Source organism: Lepeophtheirus salmonis, chromosome 13 (assembly GCF_016086655.4).
Source record: "Lepeophtheirus salmonis chromosome 13, UVic_Lsal_1.4, whole genome shotgun sequence".
Taxonomy (NCBI): Eukaryota; Metazoa; Arthropoda; class Copepoda; order Siphonostomatoida; family Caligidae; genus Lepeophtheirus; species Lepeophtheirus salmonis.
In genome coordinates this window covers 9,918,919-9,940,667 of record NC_052143.2, presented here as the reverse complement: position 1 = coordinate 9,940,667, position 21,749 = coordinate 9,918,919, and the positions used below count along the sequence as shown (strand labels likewise).

Genomic DNA, 21,749 nt, shown 5'->3' with positions numbered 1-21,749 from the left:
TTATTAAGTTATAAATAATAATTTAGATTTGATAGGATTAAAACAAGTTTATAGATGTTTCATATTCAAAAAAATAATTGATAGTTATAAGGTGATAAACGATTCAATATTTTGAAAATGTACGGAGACATCCTTGGAATCCGTGCTGGGAGCAACAATATAAACCAAGACCAAGGTAAAGCCCTTTAGCCACATTGTTTCCAATGGGGCCTTAAATGTGGCAGCAGGACTCGGCTCCCAGCCACACCTCGAAAAAAGTTTCAAATTGATCCAAGTTAATTTTGACCACTCCATCTCACCGACTTTTGGCCTACAAACTTCCCGGATCTGAATCTGATCGTTGTTATTTGTGTAGGGTTATATCGAAATACAAACCATCCGCACCCTCTGCAACATTAGTCATTAGTCAGATCAAAAAGGTATTCCAGGATTTTCCATGTGACCAAAGGACGAAGGTCTTCTTGCACTTTTAGCCTCGTATAGAGACTGTAATTGAGACTGGAGGTGATTTTATTAATTAAAAAAATCGAATCTATCAAGCTTTTACAATCTAATTATATTTTTTAATCTGATTACCGATTGGAGGGAAAATTGCGTTCCAAAAAAAAATTAAAATCTTTTTATGGCTCAGGTGGCCACCCTCTACATATATATATAGACCTATAAGCTAAATCAATTTAAACCATTAAAATGGATACAAAAAGATATACTTGAAATCTGCATTATTTCTTATTCCTCAAACATATTCAAATATTATTATTCTATTACAAAAATGTAAATTACTCCCATTCATTTTTTCTTGCATTTGTATTATTTCACTCTTTCATCTAAATCAATTTTATCATCTTGGCTATGAATATCAATAATAATTATTTAATCCTTCTGTGTGTGGTTTAGGCGATTATGACAACCCATGTTTCTATTTCAGGACAAACAGTGTTTTACTTGTAAAAGTATCCAATATGTAGGTAGATATATTTGTGGGATCTGAAGCTAGAAACTGATTTCTGCCGATAGTTCCATTAGTTAATTTTCTGACAGAGGGTTTTTTCAGGAATGTAACTACAAACATCATACTTCCATTATCAGATTTTTTTAATCTATGGTTATTCCCAATACAAGACCCGTGTTCCCCGTGTCTCAGCCTACTTCAATATGTTTATGTTTTGTAGCAGCTGGGAATTGTTTTACTTATTCGCTTTACTATATAAAAAATATCTCTTGCCTCCGCGGCACACCTGTTAAGAATCTCTGCTTTAATATAAAAGTTTGAATACATCAACAATATTCCTCAAGTTCACTTAGTTACTCTTATATATCTGGCAGAATTCTCAGTAGCTTCTACAAGTAACATCAATTGAACTGACCGGAAAAAAGAGATCGTAGTATCATCTGAATATATATGAATGAACCTGAGATTTTTTTTTTTTTTTTGCAGTATGATCTTTTTGCAACTTTTAAGAGTATCTTTATACTGAATAAAGATATTCTAACTAAAATGTTCTTTAATCCTTGTAATAAAGACAAATTCATATATTTAATTAAAAAAATAATTTCTTGTATGCATCCTCAACTGATTTTCAACCTTATTCACTCAAACTCTTGGTCTAAGTTTTATAATTGTCATTAATTACCAAGACTTATTAAAGTTTTCTTTAGAAAAATCTTAGTTTTACTCTTGAGCTTGATCCATAAAAGTTTTCATCCAGTGCAGTGGTTCTTAACGGGTAAGAGAGGAACTTAGTATGTACAGGCTGATGAATAAGTTTAGAAAGATATGTTTTAGTTTATAAATTTATTGATTAGAATAAACGTTTGTGAAGGTGATGAAATTGTAATATAAATTAATTATGAAATTTTTTGTTCGAAATAGCCACCCTTTCCTCCTCGGATTACATGGTGGAGACAAAGAGGCATATGGGCAGAGCCAGCAACAACAATTGTCTCTTAGTAGTTTCTTCAAGTATCAGTGGTGGGTTGCATCCCATTTTGGGACCTGGCAGTACCCAAAAACATCCTTAACATATGGGGTAGAATTGGGGTATTGGAGGGGGGGGATCTTAGAAGTTTCTTCAAATATCGGCGGGGTTGCATCCCGTTTTGGGACCCGGTGGTGCCCAAAAACACCCCCAACATTCGGGGTACGATTGGGGGGGGGGTTGTAAAGGACTCTTAGTAGTTTCCTCAAGTATCAATGGTGGGCTGCGTCCCGTTTTGGGACCTAGCAGTACCCGAAACCATCCCTAACATTTGGGGTACATTGGGGTATTGTGTTATAACTATTAATTTTTGTGAAATAAATTGGGATGTCGAGAGGGGGCCTTAAAAGTAATTTAATTAGTAGTGGTGGGTTTCATCTCATTTTGGGGCCCGGTGCTACATGAAATAGCCCCAAACTTTAAAGGTATAAATGTGGAGTTTATGAGGGTTCCCTACTGTTAGAAAGTGTAGGAGTAGTGGGGAAAAAATCTCGGACGGGAAATGTCTGGAGATAAATGTCGTAGAAACTTTTCTCATATTTTGAAAGGTAATATTTTCGGGTGGACGATCTATCGATCAACGTTTAGTACGGTAGACATTTTGTCGTTCGACATTCCGTCTAAATCCAGTTGCCACCAAATATAAATAGATTTCCGGAAAAGTAATATCTCCGAATATCTTATCAAGATATTTCATTGTACTAAGAAGCTTCAAGTTAAAACAGCCTGTTTAGCTATATTGTATCTTTATTATCTTCTTTTCTAGCTAGCTAGAAAAGAAGATAATATAAAAATAGCTAAGAATAATGGATCGACTAATAAAAACTATAAGGGGGAGAAAAAAAAATGATTAGGGAATCAGCCCTAGGACTGATCCAACACTACAAACTATAATTTTTATCATTGTGATCAAAAATTTCAAATTTATTACAATTTCAAATAAAATGTTCCACTTTTGCCATTTTTTGTACATACAAGACATTTTTCCCTGTTAAAAAAAAGATGCAGCAATAATTATATTAGTTTTAGAATATACAAACATGATATATTTTAGAAACTTAGGAATTTTAAGGTAAAAAATAAGACTAAATCATATAGATGTAAGAAACATATATTTGTTAAAAGTACTTTGTAGCTCCCAAAAGGGCATTTTTGGGAGTTTTTTTTTTGTTAAAAAGTTCATTTTCATGACAACATAGAACAAGCCATCTCAAGGCAAAGGCAAAAAAAAAAGAAAGAAGTTCAAATAGAATTTTTATAACCATACAAATGATTCATCATCTCAATTATTGTTTAAGGTCATTTTTGTATGTACTTTGTACATTTGCAATCAAATTACTTGCTTGTATCTTGATAAGGCTTTACAAATTAACATGACATACATATGTTGCATGATAAATGCACGGATTGTTTTGTTTTGTATTTCCTTGTATTTTAGACCTTAAAATCACGAAGTTTTTTAATCAAGTAACATATTAATTAATAACAGGTGGGGTGAAAAGTTCATAGGCTAACATAGTAAAACCCATTTATTTGACAAAAATCGATTTATTCAGTCAATGTAGTTTCCTTTGTGGGGGGGTGGGGGGTACAATGATTATAGAAGTCATAAAATTTCCCGATACATTTTTATATTTCGATTTTTCTTAATTCTCTATTTTTTTCCAGCGAGCATTCTTTGAGGTGTGCAAACAGGTAAAGTTGCTGTGGGCCAGATCTGGAGAATACAGTGGATTGGGAAGACATTCATAGCCTAATTTTTGCAATTTTGCCATCATTTTGAGTGATTTGTCCATTTTCTTGATGAAAAATCACTTTTTTCTTCTCCAAATTGCAAGCCAACTGTTTTCCACGCTTTGGATTTGTTTCACCGCGTGCAGTCCACTCGGTTGACTGTCCATAGTAATGGGGCCACGTTTGTCCATGGTCAATATCGACTAAAAAAATTTATTTATTAGGGTTGAATTTCGCTAAAAAAGGATCCGAATCATGAACACGTTGTTGCTTTTGATCAATTATGAGCTTCATGGCACCCACTTTTCTCAACAGCTTTTGTATGTCCAAATATTCATGCATGGTATGTTCAGCACGTTCCTTTGATATATGTAGAGTCTCAGCTATGTCGGTCAACTTCACCTTACGATAGTTCAAAATTATTTAGTGGACTTTCTGGGTCTTTTCGTCGGCAACTGCCTAGAAAAAAGCAGTGATAAGAAATTGACCTCTGCCCCCACTAAAACCTTTCCTGGCCTCCGTTATTAACTATTGTCTTTAACACTACCCGGATTGGACTTTGGACCGCGCACAATCCGTTTCACGCAGGGCCCCGCAATAGCTTCAGCTGTTCCTGAATAAAAAGCTTGGAGAAGGAAAGCTTCCCTTAATTTTTTGGCACTTCTCGTTCCAAAATATGTACATCGATTCAAATTTTCATATTCATTTTTTATCCTTATTTTTGTAAATCATGTCTATAAATCAACATCATTTGCATTATTTACAAATAAAGTTACATTTCTGCAACATGCAATCGTGTGCATAAATTAACATTTCTTATCCATATTTATTGTAAATAACATATATTGTAGTTGCCCAAGTTAATGTATGAGGTTTTTTTAACTTTGTACTTATACCTGGATTATTGTTTAAAAAGTGATTGATATATTGTGTTACTTATACGTATTGTATTGAATGATCGCATCTTATATTGAGTAGCAACATCAAAATAAATTTTTCAATTGATATTTATCAAATATGTACGAATATTTAAAAAAAAAGAAGTAATAAATGGAGAAAAGGATTATATAACCATAAAATAAAAATATGGTATTCATTCATTATGGGGTTCGTAGAATTATATATAATTAAATTTTTACCCCTTATCAAAAATATATTCGTCTATTGCCTAGTTTTATTATATACCTAATACTAATGTGTTTATAAGTACATCGTTATAAATTTTTACTTTATTATTGTAATAGAAATACAAACTAACTAACTAACTATTTAGTGTAAATACTTGGATATTTTTCTATAACTATCATACTGTTCTCGTCCTTCATCGATCAAAAATAAATAAAATGGTACAATTACCAATAATTGTATCATTTTTAGGGATTTTTAGTACATATTACATTGATAATATTCAAATATCAGTGTGTATCATTTGCATAAAGTAGTATTCAATGCAGATGTTATTATCACAGTTGATATTTTAACTACATGAAATGAACAAATTTACCATAAATCTTAATGAAACTCCATCAAATGGTTTCAACAATAAAGATAAACTCAATATCTACATTGATTAATACTTTATGCCAATGATAAACTATTTGAATTCAATCAAAATAATATGCACTGAACATCCCAAAAAAATTGCTAGATTTGATGTTTTTTGACCTATTGGGGATGAGAAGAGTAATAACTAATAATATAATAACAAGATACAAATATTTTATTCTTTCGATTGTAATAGTTGATTTTTTCTACAACAGAGAAATACGATTGTATTACAGTGTTATAACATATTTTTAATGTATTTTAGAGTCAGATATATAATAAAATAGAAGAATACACATTTTATAGATATTAACGTTTTAGTCTTTTTATCTATTGTTCCTATTTGGACATTCAATAACAATAGACAGAGTTCATGTTATTTTTCTTAATAAATAATTAATATTTATTAGTTACATAAGCGACTTCAGTCTACATTATTTGAAGACTTGGTAGTTTAGGCATCAAAATGATGCCGTCAGCTGAAAATTCTCTATTAGTTGTATATTTATATAATTAACTTATATACCTATGCTAGGTTCCGGGTTCGTAGTTCTTAATTTTAGCATTCTAGATTCTAATATTTAAAAAGAGTTCATTCAAAAACTCATAGATGTCGCTATACGTCTATAGCGTTTAAAGTAATACTAATAAATGTAAACAAATAAATAAAAAACAGCGTTACATGTGAAAAATATGTTCCGATCCGTTGGTGAGTGAATGTTACTATAATTCATAAAGTTGTGCTCCGTATATATCTTTATACTTATTTGAAAAAAGGGATATTACGTAAAATGAGTACGATGGAGTCTGGGCGCCCGGATTGGCCGTGGAAGAAGGCTAAAAAAGTAGCCATGATGCTCTCATTTTCGGGAAAAAAATATCTTGGAATGCAAAGGTTAATTTTTATGTCATTGTAACACGTGATTCTATATAATTTCAAGCCTGTTTGTTTTCATGTGTTTTACGTCATAATAATCGCAGTAATGCTTTTGAATATTTTTCTAGAAATCAAGGATGTTCTACAGTGGAAGAGGAGTTATTAAAAGCACTTCGTGACTCTGGAGCCATTCCCCCAGAGTGGTATGATAATGCCTCTAAGAGCTTCTTTCAACGAGCCTCCAGGACTGATAAGGGGGTCTCAGCAGCCAAAATGGTTGTTTCACTCAAAATGTGTAAGCTCTCATAAATTATTTATTTTTTTACGCTAATTTTGAACAATATAATTAATACAAGTTAAGCAAAACATTTCAGTAGTTACTATTGTTGTATTTTGAGTCCTCATAATCAACTTTTTTTTTCTTCTTTTTCAGTAAATGAAGATGGAACTAGAGACAAAATCAACGCCAAACTTCCCTCTGATATCCGTGTTCAAGATGTTAAACGAGTAACAAAGAACTTTAACTCTAAAAACTCTTGCGATGCGAGAACGTATTTGTATATGTTACCCACACTGGCATTTGCTCCTATTGACTCAATTTCTGATGAGAGCTATCATATCACTTCAGATGTAAAAGTTAAAGTAAATGCAACTCTAAAACTTTTTGAAGGATCTCACTATTTTCATAACTACACGTCCGGGAAGTAAGTTGAAGATTTAATGCATAGATAATTCCTTATTTTTCTTCATTACTACATTCAGATTACCTATGGAGCCCTCAAGTCTTCGTTTTATCACTGACTTCGAAATGCAAGAGCCATTTGAAAGAGATGGCATCGAATTTGCCATAATTAAAGTTAAGGGCCAAAGCTTTATGCTAAACCAAATCCGTAAAATGATTGGGATGGCCATTGCTGTTGTTAAGGGCTATGCATCAGAGCCTGTTATAGAGGAATCATGGGGTGTTCAACGCATTGACATACCTAGGGCTCCTGGATTGGGTCTACTTTTAGAAGAAGTTCATTATGAAAGATACAATTATAAGTTTGGTAAAGACGGATTACACGATGACCTGAAGTGGGAGTCAGTAAAAGATGAAGTTGAGAAATTTAAGGAGGACTTCATATTTTCAGAAATTGTAGATACAGAAAGAGAAGAGAAATCCATGATTACTTGGATGGGGAATTTACTCCTTCATAAGTTTGAACCACGACATTTTGAAAAAGATATGAAGCAATTTACTCCCATTGAAAAAGCTAAAGCCTTGTTGAAGTATGATAAGAAGGAGAGTAACGAAAAAGAAATAGATGATGACTCTTGATGATCGGAATGAATTATCTCATTATATTTTACTTATACGAAGTTTCATTCAGAATTTTTTTCCGTTCTAATTAAAGATAATATTTTGTTATTAAAATATAATAAGTAAACTCTGTATGAACTATTCTTACATTTTTAACTTTCAATTCTGTCTACGTTGTATATTGATTATTTATGAAATAAGAAAACCGCATTACTTCATATTATTTGTTGAATGATAACATACATTTTAATGATGGAAACGTAATAATTATTCTCATTCGTTCTTATGGATTTAAAATTAATTTAATAATAAATACACTTAATGCCACTGATACAATGTATAATAGATATACTCCTAATAGTGGTAAAAATACAATTTTTATCGATGTGTAAATACGTAAGTATTTAAAAATAATTTAAAATGATTCACCAATCATTTTTGCTTAGATTGCATTCACCTACGGAAAGACTGTCTTCCGAATAAAATTGAGAATACCATCGTCTGTGCTTAAGAATTAATGCATCCTCACGAATTAATACTGGTTTTTTAACATACTTCTTGTGGTTCCAAACAGCTATATCCCTCTCCAGAAGAATGGATTCACCCCAAAGAACAAATTTGGCTAGAGGCGGTGGCCAGAAGCGATTTGTGTAAAACGTATGAATGACTTTTTGTAAAAATGGCTGAACTGGTATTATGCTCTGTATCATCACACCCTCTCCAAAAAATGGACTTTGAAAATGTAAATGAACAATAGAGGGACCAATCTGGTATGCTTTAACCTAAAACTCGATGTAATGTCAGATAAATAACATTTTAATTAACATATGTGTATACAAACATTCAAATCCATGGTTTGGAATCTCCCAAATATAATCATTTTATGATTAAGGGAAACTTTGGCAATGTGGGGATTGGTTTTATCGTCAGAAGTCCAGTTAACTTCCCATTTGTGATACGCCAATAGAGAAGACAATAAAATTTTAAAACTTCCAGGATTTCCTCCAGCAATAATTCCCGTACGATGAATAGCATCCAAATGGTTAACATCCGCTCCATTTTCTGGTATATCTTGGATATGACATGATATTTCGTATTCACTTCTACCTTGGTAAGACATTGTAGAAAATGTTTCTAATGTCACAGGTCTCCACAAGGGTCTTTCAGTTTCATTTGCATGATACCAGATATAAATATGGCCATTGAGCTCAGATGATTCCACAGTCTTTAACTTGGTGGATGGACGCTTTTCATTTTTAGAGTAAGGAATGCTGATACAATCACCTGTATGGCCATCAAACTTCCAATGATGAAATGGACAAATAATTGAGTCTTTGCTAACTTCTCCTCCATAATATATATCCGCTCCTACAGATTGGTACGTTGAATACAAAAATATTATGTCATTACTCTGGTACTTAAAGATAAAAATATATAAACTATACATATTTAAGACGATGTATTTACGAATATCATATCAGTTTCTAAATCTCAACAAGGAGATAAAAGAAACTTAGATATAGAGGGCTATGAGGTTACCTAAATGTGGACAATATGGATCCACAACAAAGACCTCATTCGATTCCAAACCTCTGTATATCAGAAATTCTCGTCCCAATGCTGATACTCTCAACTTCGAGCCCGAAGTAACCTATAATCACTAAGTAGAAGTATCAAAGGAACAAGCACATTACAAAAATTATCTCCTGACCTGAGTGCTTTGAGCAATGATATACCATCCATTGGGATATGGTGGTGGTATCGACCCTCTCCTTCTTCGGATTCTATTTAAAACTTTTTGTCTTGATACAGAGTCATTTTCAATATGTCGTACTCGATTCATAGGAATGAACACAAGCCAGCCTCCAATTAAACATGTCATTAACAAAAATACTCCTATGATCCATTGCAACATTTTCCTTCATTTCAAAACTCATACTGAAATTTTCATAGACATAATCATATCAAGATAAAAAGCTTACCTGTTAGTCTTGAGAAGAAAAAAATGTGATTTACGCATCCCTGTTTTAGGGATTGCGAACATGTTTTTTTAGGATCAAGATTTCTAATGTGGTGCTCTTTGTTGTCAAATATGGATGCATGATTATTTATGTAGAATGGTCTATTGTCAAACTATTTAATCATTAGATTCTTCTTTAGGTTATTTGTCAAAAATATAACAATTGATTTTGTGTAGAAAAATTATTTTGTCAATCCTTAAATTATACCACTATTTCAAAACATTTATAGTAAGGGGGGAGTGCACAATGTTAGTGCACTTAGGGATTTCTGCCTATGGATATAATCTTATTAATAAAGCAAGGTTTATCTTTATGTTTGTAAGAAAAACAGTCACTGCTCTTGGATGTATAACATATACCAATACATTATAAAGAAAAAAAGACCATAATGTAATCGGGCTTACTTGGCAAGACAGACAGATTTTGAGAAAACACTTAACAAATCATATTCTATGACGTCATTATTAGCAGAATTTTCAATTTGATGTATCGTACTGACTGACGGACAAGACAGTCAAATTTTGACAAAACATATAACCATTAGCCAATCTATGACTTCACTATTAAAAAGCATGGTGGAAGTCAAACATTAGTTGTACACCCGTTATGGTATAACCTTGTATTTATTAACCTTGGGAACACTGTATAAAATGGATTAAATCTCGTCGGCATACAGTTCAACTCAAGGTAATTATATATACAGGGTATGTCAATAACATACACCGGCCAGCGTTCATTTTCAAATTATTGTAACGTACCGATTTCTGGTCAAGCTAATTAGAAGGATTGTTTTTTTGTGACGTCAGCGCCGGTATGAAAGCTTAAACCTTAACTGTGAAACATTTTGATTTATGAATCTGCATTCACCCATCCTTCCCCTTCTTAGGAGTGCATATTTTTGTCATTTGGAGGATATCCAACGCACACAACTTCTGATCCTCTCTTCAACTTCATGTTCAAGGGATATCGACTCTTTTTTCCTCACTCGGTGGATCTCATCTATTGAATGGAAGAATCCTTCATTGTGCAAATCCCCCCTTGACATCAAGTTCTGAGACCATTTCAATATTACCTTTATATTAAAGAATAGATACATTCCTCCAAATCTTCTACGGAATCGTCGGATACTTCTTAAATAAGAAATAAGAAGTTCCATAAAAATACAGAATAATCAACTGGAACAGAGTGAGCTCTTATCCTCCATCCATACCTTATTCATTGGAATTTTCAATTCATTCCTCTATGTCTGAATTTTGTCGTCAACTATTTCCTAAAGCTAACCTTCTGATATCCTAGATGAAAAGTATATTCTTTCATTCTCGTTTCAAGAAACAAAAATTAAGTACTTATTCCCAAAATTCCCTTATCTCCAGCACCAATTACTACACGTTAGGGAATTTGTTTAAAAGTAGTGGATTAATATGTTGAACAACTCGATAAAGTAAAAGAATTCATTAATGGTCTTAGGAACAAAAATATTTATATTATATTTATTAATGCAGTTTGTATTTTATACTCTACTCATACTAAATAGATATATATAGATTACTATCATTATCAACATTTATTACTACAAAAATATATACTAAATAATAAGACTCTGTTAATGTTATGAAATAATAATGCAAAAAACATAACAAACTTAGATCTTAATTTGTCTCTTATCTTGAATATAAAAATATAGAGTTCTTGCTAATAGAATGGATTATAATAGTAGGACAGACTAAAAAACATCTACAGGTATGAGAAAAATCCCAATTATGAAATAGTATTTGCATTTCCGAAATCGTGTCGAAGTAATCAATAATATTAAAATAAATATATCGGAGAAAACATAAAAAGGGAAATGTACATTTTTATAATAATATTAATTGTTATTATAAAAAGTTAGCAGTAGTATGACTCATTTTGTATACTAACCTAACGAAATTTTTATTTCAATTTTAATATACTCGTATCTATGTTTATCAGAAGTTTTAAACTAATTTATGTATTTTTTTATGTTTTCGAAACATAGACATTTTTTCGTGAGGAACTATTATTTTTAAGATATATTTAAATTGTTTTAAAAACTGAGAATCATTTTAGTCTTTATTAGTAAGATCCGTCGCTTTATAATCGTTTTTTAAAAATCAATCGATGAATTTAGTATTATACAGGCTCTGACGTCACATTCCATCGACAGTGGAAAAAAAGAAAACGCGTGGTGGAGGACAAAAAGCGTTATTGACCTCCCCTGTATTTCAAGTTACATGGGTTCAACTCATATTAAAAAGGGGAAAATTGGAAGTACTTTATATGAAATTTTTATAAAAATGAATTTGATTTTAGATGATGTTGAGTAACGAGCTAGAGTACTATTCCCTGGCTCATCAAATCATATTAAAAAAAATTCTCAAGCTTTTATTATTACAAGTTCATTCTTGGGAAGAGAACGACAAAGTATTGAGAAAGCAAAATTGGTATGTTCGTTGACGCCTAATAAATCCAGGAAATGCCGCGTACTACCGCTAGTAATTAATAAACAACTTTAAAAATTTATGTGTTTTTCTTTATTCAAAAGGGGATTTGGATATGTTTCAAAGATTTCCAAAAGACCAAATACCAGTATCACCTTGACTAAAAAAGAACAATAATCTGACTAGCTAAAATCATCTTATATAAAATATTACATGGTCAACAAAATTGTTCAAATGAGACGACTTCAAATTGAAATACATCATATATATGTATATGAGTTCCAACTAGTATTGTATATGGGCCAATGCAAGGGTCGTTTTTATGAAAGGCTGAAGTGAGCAGAAACTCAGCAGGAGCCCAGCCCGTTTAGGGGTTCATTGATGATTTAAAATTAAATTTTTATTTTTCCCCCTGGTAGGAGGACACAATAATCTTTTGAGCTCCAGGACCTATTATTAGGCTAAGACAAACTTGATCAAGAAGCCACATCCCATCCTTTGTATAACTTCCAAGACGTCAAGTTATGAGACAGCATGAGTCATAAAAAAATATGCAAACGTAAAATTGCATCAAAATTTGTAAATCTGTAGTCTATGGGGCTGTAATATTCACACTTGTCCTCTTCCTTGAAAGTCGCTATACTTATGATGACGTATACCTAGACAAAACTAATAGATCACATATGGATACGTATAATTAATCATTTCTGTTGTTGAAGTAAACGTTTTTTATTATATAAATATAACTTGAATTTTAGATAAAGATCAACCATAAATAGATTTACACAAAATATTTTTCTATATGGGAATTGAATATCTGTAAACAAACATCTCCTCGCCCTCTCTATTCCATGGTGTTGCTAAGGTCATCCATTCTTTATTTAGTCAAACCAACCGATCCAGTAGTTGCTCAAGGTCTAAAAGTTTCATTATAATTCATTTTGTACATAGGTATTTTGTCATCTGAGATTTATCTTTAAAGAAAAAATATTGGTTTCGAAGTAAAATCTATGCATTACACACAAGAGCCCTTCCAAGTGTGTTTTCCTAATAAATGTATAAAACATTATATGTATGACTTCGTCGAATTTCTTAAATTATATGTACATACATACATCGTCTATCCTTTATAGATGGATTTAATATACAGGCAAATAAATACCTATAGCATGGAACGACCTTGTGATTCAATGAGATATTTTTACATACATATTTTGATCTTGTATGTTATCCTTCTTAACAAATAATGAAAACATCATAATTAATATTCGCATAAAGCAAATGGATGAAAGCTACTAGTGCTGAGTTTCGGTTCGAGATCGATTATTTTTCGATCATTTTTAATAAGCTATTGAAATCAGTGATTTCAAATATTTTAGGTCACAACTTAAGATAAGTTGTAGCATCTATTAAGATGACTTAATTTTGCAGACCACTGCTGTTGTGGATACTTAACTCTCCTCGTGTTTAGGATTTATGTTATAAACAATCCTTAGTTTCAAGGTAAATTTGAATAAAAGTTATTGGATTCCAAAGACGCAACTTATTCATCCGGGGTTGTTATGGGACTATGAAATGACTACTACGCTTCCTGAGGAGATAGAGCAAAAGATCCTAGATCTTGCTGCTAAATTCCGTCATAGGAGAAGGTTGTCGGTCCGAGATCTACTACAAATAACTGCACCAAAGATACGAGATCTTGCCGGAAAAGTCCACCATAGGAGAAAGTTGTGGGTTCGAGACCTTCTACAAATAACTGCACAAAATATCCATGGTCTTGCAGCTTAATTACTACTAAGGAAGAGTTTGTCAGTCTGAAACCTTCAACAAATAACTGTGCAAAAGATCTGGTATCTTTCCCGCTAAATTCGAGGGTTGTCAATCCAACACCTTCAACAAATAACTGAGTAAAAGATCCGAGATCTTGGTGCTAAATTCCAGTAATGGCGAGGGTTTTCAGTCCGAAACCTTCAAGGAATCGAGGTTTGTGACGTATCGCAAATTGATTTAGAGATATTTAGTAAAGTATACAATAATTGTATTATAATTTGTGTTCCTTCTTTCCAACTGGTTTGGAGCGAAACAACTTTGTAGGATTACAAATGTATATTTACACTATGACATAAAATAGTAAAAATTAATTAAGTCTACTGTATTAATGTCATATTTTATTTAAAGCGTAGCTTAACATTTGTCAATAGTCCCTCCCACCATCCCCTTTACTTAGTTGAAGTTTCGGTTATCAGCAGAAAGAGGAGGAGGACATGCCGTAGAGGTTGTGAGATTCAGGGTGAACAGATTCTTATTATAAAATTTTGTTGTCTGTTTCTAAAATAGCTACAGTAGACTTAGTTAATTTCTATTTATGGTGTCGATGATAAATTATATATATTCTAAGTATTAGTCTCATGAAGTAATTTGTATTACAGGGTCCTTCCACCAGTAGGTCATAGGGAAGTATGGCGACGCCTCACTTTTTTTATTGATGACATGGTTGGAGATTTGCCACCGGTTTCACTGCCAAAATGTGAAAAAAATATTAAGGGTAGAGAATAGGTTAATAAGTCTTTTCCAAGGGTAAAACTGTCTGTAGATTAGGATTTTTTAAGTTTCAATCCTGCATTTTGTGTCATTTCGCCAAGAAGTTTGAATTTGTGACCAATTTTGCCCAAAAATGACTGTTTTTAAGTGAAAAAAATTTGGGAATCTACAATGTAAATTTAAAATACCATTATTTATATTAAAATGATAGATAGTGGCCAGGACTTCAAAATAAAACTGTTTGTTCAGTTGTTTCTTCGATAACTTTTGTGCAATGGCCGTTTAAAAAAATTGTCTGAAGTGACAAACAGGAATAAAAACTTTACACTTTTCGATTAATGTCTAGCTTTAAGTAGTCATATCTACTAATAGGAAAGGCCTACATGCTTGATTACCTATCATTTTATTGTTAATTTAATCAGATTTAAATTCATACCTAATTCATACCCTTTTTTTTCTTTTTATGTAGAGGAACATTTAAAAAAATATATATAAATATTAGACCCGGTCCCTAATTTTGTTGACGTGTGAGAAAAAAAACCACCCGTCATTAAAATGTACATAAAAGCATTTGGAGCTATATATTTGAAAATTTAATCTTTTTTACCTGAAATAGTATCCTTTAGGATGATGTTTTTAATTTTCTCTTAGTAATTGTAATATTTTCGAATATAGAGTTTTCTTTACGACTCAACATAAACTCGATTTTTGAGCAAAATTTCCATGTTTCGGAACGCGAGATATTACCCAAAAACATGACCAGCAGCTACTTGATATTAATTAAATCAAGGTCCAATTTGTCTTAGAACAACTACAGGCTCTCAAAACCACAGGTGTTTGACTAATTTATTCATTTGTAGAATTTGAAAATGCTGAAGATATATTATTATTTCCGTCGGATTAGACATACCTTTAAAAAATGGGGATATCTAAAAGACATATTTTGTATAGCTGACTTCAAATTTGAATGGTACATAAAATTTTGCTTAAGAAAATATGTATTACTTATATGACTTGATATTTTCCCAATTTAGGCAGTGAAACCGGGGTCGAATCTCAAACCATGTCGCATATAGTAAAGACAATCTTTTTGAAAATAGCTATTAGTACTACATAAATTTTAATCTGGCTTTGACACAAGCTCCAAAAAGGAAAACAAAATCATTCAAGTTCCTGACGACTGTCACGAGCCAACAATATAGCATTACAAAACAGTTTATGTATTGTACAGGTGTGCGCAACTAAAACTGAACACTCCTTTAAATTTTACGCCATGCACATATTCCGGATTTTATTGAGTTAAAACCGCTTTATACTTCGAGGCAAGGGTCTTGACTAGTTATAAACAAAACTCCAGCAAAATCTAAATAGCAACATTGAAACAACCGCCGATAATATGGAGAGACGTCGAATCGCAATTTTGGAACTTTCCGCGCGGGGAAAAACTCCCACTGACATTGCCAAGGTTCTGAACTGCAGCCGCACAACTGTTTAAAGCGTGGTAGCCAAAGGGACTCCTGGGGTGACCACAAGATCTAAGTCAAGGCCTCGAAGGTCGGAAAAATGGTTGCTGCCGTGAAAAAGTCGGTCGAGGACAAGAGAGGCAAGGTCACCGTCAGAAGAACCATGTACCGGCTTGTTAAGAAAGAGCTTGGCCTTAAGGTCTACAAGAGAACCCTTTGGCAAGCCCTCAAGCCGTAAAATTTAAAGGAGTGTTCAGTTTTAGACGCGCACACATGTTTCACCAATAATATAATCCTGATGTTAATTGTGTATGATGGAATCAATTTATATGAATTTAGTGTTGGGGTTTACCGTTTTGTTCTGATTATGTACCTTTATCCTTATATTTCATAATTTCACTGATCAAATGAGCACAAAAAGTCTTGTTTGCATTGTAAAGCCATTTGAGGGTGTCGATTTTCTTCAAATTGAATTTGCAGTGAATAAAACAATACAAATAGATAAATTCAATTTAAAAATGTCATGTTTAAATGGTTTGAGTGCTCAGAATTATGGATTTTTAAGACTAATACGTTTAAACATATTTTTCCCATCAATACACATTAGAAAATCAAATGAACAAACCATCCAGAAATGAAATTCTTAAGTTAGTTGCGTTATGTATGAGTATATAAATAGTAATAATAATTGGATCCTACTTATTATCCATAGTTCCTATATTCATCTATTCAAGTTATCTATAGACTAGGTTCCGTGATAATTAAATAAAGATTTCCTTTTGAAATGCGTTGTTTAATTGGGAATTCCAATGCTGTATAATAGATTTTCAATTTAGATGTGCAATTATAAATACAAATAATAACTAAAGAACTATGAAGTTATGCATGGACAGTTCATCAATAATTCTTGCACTTAAATACACATATATTTTCTTATTCATAGTAATTATATATAATCCATTAACAAAGAGGGTTTATTACTAAGTTTTTATATTTCACTTAATTTTTCCCCACTTTCTAGAAAACAAATTGTATTATTATATGTAATGACATGGTAATTATTCTAAGATTTACATTGTAGCTATAAGACAGAAATTTATTAACTTAAGTAATTAATTTGATGACTTGAACTTTCTTTAAAATAGTTTGAAATTTGATTCTGTGCCCCACTTTAATAATATACACAAATATCAAACAGATTTTAATACTATGCTGAAGAATAGAGTTGGATAAAATTTTGTATTCCTATTAATCCTATCGATACTTGCATATAGAGTTGAAAAACTATGTATGTTGTATGAAGTTCCATTTCAATGGAAATCTGTCTTTATATGTTGCCGCCTCTACTCAGAAATTCGAGGTGGAAAACTTAATAAATAGAAGTAGCATTGTGTCTGTCCTTATTTATTCACTCCAGTACAGTCTTAGCACCGGCTCTATCGGTCTTTGGGATCTGCTAGTCAACAGACGACTGCAAGAACTGTATGGCTTTAGGGCCCATTGTCGCATGATACCAACTGGAACATTCCCGTAGCAAGTTTTAGAGGAATTTCATTCTAAAATTCACCAGGAGTTTCTTGAGGACGATGAATTGAGGTCAGACAATCTACTTAAGGTGGGAGGCTTGCCACGTTTCCTACAAGAGTAGTCCTTTATAGGCCCAGAAAGAAGTATAGGATGCTCGCCACTCTCCTACTCCTTAGAAACAAAGGCATTCACAAGGTCCTTTCCATTCTATTGGGGGCAAAGAAATGGCTGTATCTTTCTGGGAAATGACCTTGGAGTTTATTAAGAAGGAACCCCCCTCTCATTAGGCTTCAAGATTCAATTTTTAAATCATTTATGCAATAATTTATTGGGGACTCCCCGGAGGTGGGGAAATTGATGTAAATTCCTGAGGTTAAATCGGAAGTTGGTACAGCTCAATACTGGCTTACAAAGGGAATGCTCGTTATTTTTAATACTGAAAAGTAGATAAATATTAGCCTGGACTACAGGCGAAGAGATTGATGGACCCTCCTACAGGAGGCTACAGAAGATGCAGTTATTGAATTCGGAATATAATAAGTTTTTAGAGTTTGTCTCGGATGAAGGATATATATATGTTACCGACAAAGTATGAAAATCTAGCATTAAAAATAATACCTAGGTAATGTATATAATATTCTGATGGTCTCAGGCAAATTATTTAATTAGCGACATTTTTATCATACATAATGCTGGGCCACATGTCGCAAAGTATATTATACCGGGTGTAGAAAATGTACAAAGACCTGACACTAAGTAGTCATTAAAATACTCATAATTGATCATGATAGAAAATTTTATTTTATAATATTTTTTTCTATACCAATGCACATTAATTATGAGTATTTTAATGATACTTAGAGGCAGGTCTTAGTACTTTTTCTCATGATCCTCCACTGCTGGTTAACGGAGGTGTTCGGGGCATCAGTATTCGGGTTGCAGAATTTGCAGGCCTTCTTGTCAATTTGCCACCAAATGGGGTAATCCATTGGATTCAGATCGGGTCTCTGAGGGGGCCAAAGTTTATTGCACCAGAAGCTCATGTTGCTACCCATTCACTCTTGAACGATATTAGCCCGGAGCCCGTCCTGTTGAAATACGTACGTGGCCTTGTTGGACTTCTTCATCATCTTGGTGATATAAACTTGAACTATAAAATATAAATTTGGAGGCATTTTTTCTCCAGTTGATGCCACTTCCCTGAAAATCACAGAGAGGGCGGATGATTGGTCTTGGTGACTGTCCTAATGCTGTTATCAGCCTTGCCAAAGCATACCACCAATCATTTTTCTTGTTGTAGACGGATTCAACGGTCTTTTCATGAGAGAAAAAATTTCCCGGTCAGTGTTGTGCTTCAGATCATTCAGTAGTTGTTGACATCGCTGAAGAGCACCTTCTTCTTCTTGGCGTACTCTGACATTTTTATCGTTGGGTTGACCTTAAAGGCATCCATGATGTCTTCAGACTTCACTTTGGTGGGCCTTCCCCTCTTGGGTTTGTCTTAAGCTTTGCCTATATCAGAAAATGATTTCTGACCAGACAGACTGTGGCCTTGCTGACGCGCATGCCTTCATAATGTCCGAAGGGGTCCTCCCGGCTCGAATTAAATTGCATATAATGGCTTTTCATGCCTCCATTGTGACATATACATAATTTTTGTGTACAACATGTACATCAATCAAAGGCATATAATCTAAGTTATTCAAAAATAATCGGAACTTTAAGATTTAATCAATCACACCTATTCAAAAATGCATTTGTAGAAGATACCATTACTTTTTCTACACGAAGGAATTCCAAAAATCTTGTTATTTTAAATAAGTTTAGAGTCACCATCAGCTCCTACGTCCTCTCTTCACTTTGTGTAAAAAAAATAATGTAGTTGTGTTACACCCGGTAATTTAAGTACTATACTGTAAATAATTGAATTGAATTGAACAAAGAGGGATTACCTTCAAATATAATAATAATTACCCCAAACCTTAGGATCTAAATATATTCAAAGATGCTAGAAGGAGGTTTTACCGCACAAATTTAAGTTTGATATAACTTAAAAGGATAATTGATGATGTCATAATAATGAAGGAATATTTGATGAGTATCATTTTGATAGTAGCGTATCCTTTTCCATCATTAGAAATTACGTATTAAGTATAAATAAAGGTTTCTTTTGTTTTGAGTATTATTTGGAGTGTACTTGCATTTAATACAACTCTCTTAGCTTTATTTATCTGGAACTTACGCAATATATTTAGTTTCATCATTTTTTGAAAAAGTATTTTCTCTACATTTTCCCCCGTGGTTTCTAGTGCCCGCATGTTGGAAGACAGAGTAGTGGCGGAGCAAAAACCACTCCCAGCTGCCAGGCAACAACGCTTCTACCATGAATTGTCTCAAGTAAGACCCAAAGTTGCTTAAAATAATGTTTAACCTTCTGGAACTAGATACCAAATGTTAATTGATGAAGTGAAAAAAGCAAACACAATCATTAAAAACCCACCAAGAGTATATTGGCTTCTGAAACATTATGACGTAATGATAGTAGGGAATAAGACCAAATTAATATAACCCTTGGAAGAATATAATCGAGTAATATTCTATTTTATAATTCAGACTCGGAGTTATTTGTCATTCTGGATAAGACCCATTGGGCTATCGGTCATGGTGGAAGAGACTAAATGTTGAAGAACTTGCTCAAAATACAAGAATATTACAAGTTATGATATTTAACTATTTCTTCAAGCATGTGAGCCCTGCCAGAAAAAAACAAAAAGATACTCAAAGAGATATTGGGGTTAAGCCAATGGTGTCTTCTGAGTTCAACTCTCGCTGTCAAATCGACTTCATCGATTTTTAAGCCATCCTGACCGAGAATACTAATTTATAATGCTGTATCAAGACAATCTTACTTACTTTGTGGTTCTCAAGGCATTGAAATCAAAGAGGGCGGAAGAAGTAGCCTATCAGCCCATCAACATACTTACGTTGCTTCGTGCTCCAGCTATTCTTCAGTCTGGTAATGGAAAGAATTTGTAAACAAAGTTGTAAATCGACTAAAGGAGTACTGGCCGGTCTTAAAATCGTATACTAGAAACTACACCACAGATGTTTGTGGGGCATCAAGTATTTTCCCACTTGCATCCATAGGATCTCTTTAAGAGATGACAGCGCCCTTGCAGTCCTTGCTGTCAGAGTAGGGTTCTTCTCCTACTGCCTGTTCCTAGCCATGGACTGCATCCTTCTCTTTGATTCAACTCCTCCCATGTATGTCTTGGCCTCTGCTGTCATGCCATAGATATGATTAGGTTCCGGTTTAAACTCAGAGATTATGGTTAGAACTGCATCGGGTTTTAGATACTTTTTGGCCGTTGATCATATTCTTGGAAAAAAACATATCAGACTTATAAATAACTAAGTGATGTCATTGGAAAGGTGACATCTTCGAAAAAATATAAAAAATAATGACTATTGCATATCCACAAGCTAACGGTCTTGTTTTGCTACTTGGTTTATAACTTTACATCAGTCCATTTCGATTTTCTTCAATATTATAATAAGCTTTTTTTTAACCAAACCTTTATTTGGTATAACTGCTTGTCGGACATTTTGATTTTTTAAAAGATATTTTCCGGCAATGTATGGCCGAACTATAGTGGTGCCGGGGTACAAAGTCAGTTAAAACGATAAAATAATAAATTTGTATTGGAACCGTTACTTAAAACGTTATTAGAAAAAATTGGTCCCCCGATGACGTATCTTCTCCACTACCAACTCTATTACAAAATGGTTCTTTATATGGAACTATATAATTATTTATAATATATTTATATATAAATAACACAGGAATAAAAATGGTCTTTTTAATTTAAAAAAAGTCATCAAATTCATGAGCTAACCCCCCCCAAACAAATAATAGTGACAACACTTTTTTCACTCTTCAGTTTGACTTAAATATAGATGGAATAAAATCCTTTGTTCGTATACTTACTCCAAGTGTGTATAATTTGGATATTTTCATGTGTTAGCTGGAGGAACAATATGCATTATTCATTATTTCTGCTTCTTCAACTACTGTAGTTGATTTTAATGAACACATTAATAAATTAAAGCTACTTGATTATTTCAAGAGCTATATAACTATTAATAATTCAATGGTTAGTAATTTACTTTTGCTACTAATTGTATGAATTTTTAAGATAGTAGATTTTTTTCTTCTTCATAACAACTATTCTTTACTTTATGCCACCTCCACAAAGCATGAATAGCAGTGCTTGTCCTCCAAGCTCACTTGACCTCAACC

The 21,749-nt window shown here is 32.9% G+C and overlaps 2 protein-coding genes across 3 annotated transcripts; one reads left to right on the top strand and one right to left on the bottom strand.

The window, feature by feature from the left end:
- The first annotated feature begins 5,447 nt into the window (after positions 1–5,447).
- Positions 5,448–7,656, top strand: Pus1 (Pseudouridine synthase 1). Of its 2 annotated transcripts, none has more exons than XM_040723257.2 (5): positions 5,448–5,967; positions 6,036–6,153; positions 6,264–6,430; positions 6,569–6,839; positions 6,898–7,656. In XM_040723257.2, the coding sequence occupies exons 1-5, from the start codon at positions 5,952–5,954 to the stop codon at positions 7,454–7,456; spliced, it is 1,131 nt and encodes a 376-aa protein (XP_040579191.1). In that variant the 5' UTR covers positions 5,448–5,951; the 3' UTR covers positions 7,457–7,656. The 2 variants fall into 2 exon arrangements, with proteins under 2 accessions (XP_040579191.1, XP_040579190.1); XM_040723256.2 differs by having other exon boundaries at positions 5,832–5,967; positions 6,240–6,430.
- A 2-nt stretch (positions 7,657–7,658) lies between these two features.
- Positions 7,659–9,422, bottom strand: nvd (cholesterol 7-desaturase nvd). The gene is made up of 4 exons (XM_040723255.2): positions 9,150–9,422; positions 8,978–9,089; positions 8,280–8,806; positions 7,659–8,220 (listed from the first exon to the last, which is right to left on the bottom strand). Exons 1-4 carry the CDS (start codon positions 9,351–9,353, stop codon positions 7,864–7,866), a joined length of 1,200 nt encoding a protein of 399 aa, XP_040579189.1. The 5' UTR covers positions 9,354–9,422; the 3' UTR covers positions 7,659–7,863.
- Between the last annotated feature and the right edge of the window lie 12,327 nt (positions 9,423–21,749).

Coding starts and splice junctions, on each gene's coding strand:
- Pus1 (XM_040723256.2), top strand. Junction 6,154..6,239: donor AAATATCTTGGAATGCAAAG/GTTAATTTTTAT, acceptor TAATAATCGCAG/TAATGCTTTTGAATATTTTT. Junction 6,431..6,568: donor GGTTGTTTCACTCAAAATGT/GTAAGCTCTCAT, acceptor CTTCTTTTTCAG/TAAATGAAGATGGAACTAGA.
- nvd (XM_040723255.2), bottom strand. CDS start 9,353: ATGTTGCAATGGATCATAGGAGTATTTTTGTTAATGACATGTTTAATT. Junction 9,090..9,149: donor TCATTGCTCAAAGCACTCAG/GTCAGGAGATAA, acceptor TAGTGATTATAG/GTTACTTCGGGCTCGAAGTT. Junction 8,221..8,279: donor TCCAAACCATGGATTTGAAT/GTTTGTATACAC, acceptor ATCGAGTTTTAG/GTTAAAGCATACCAGATTGG.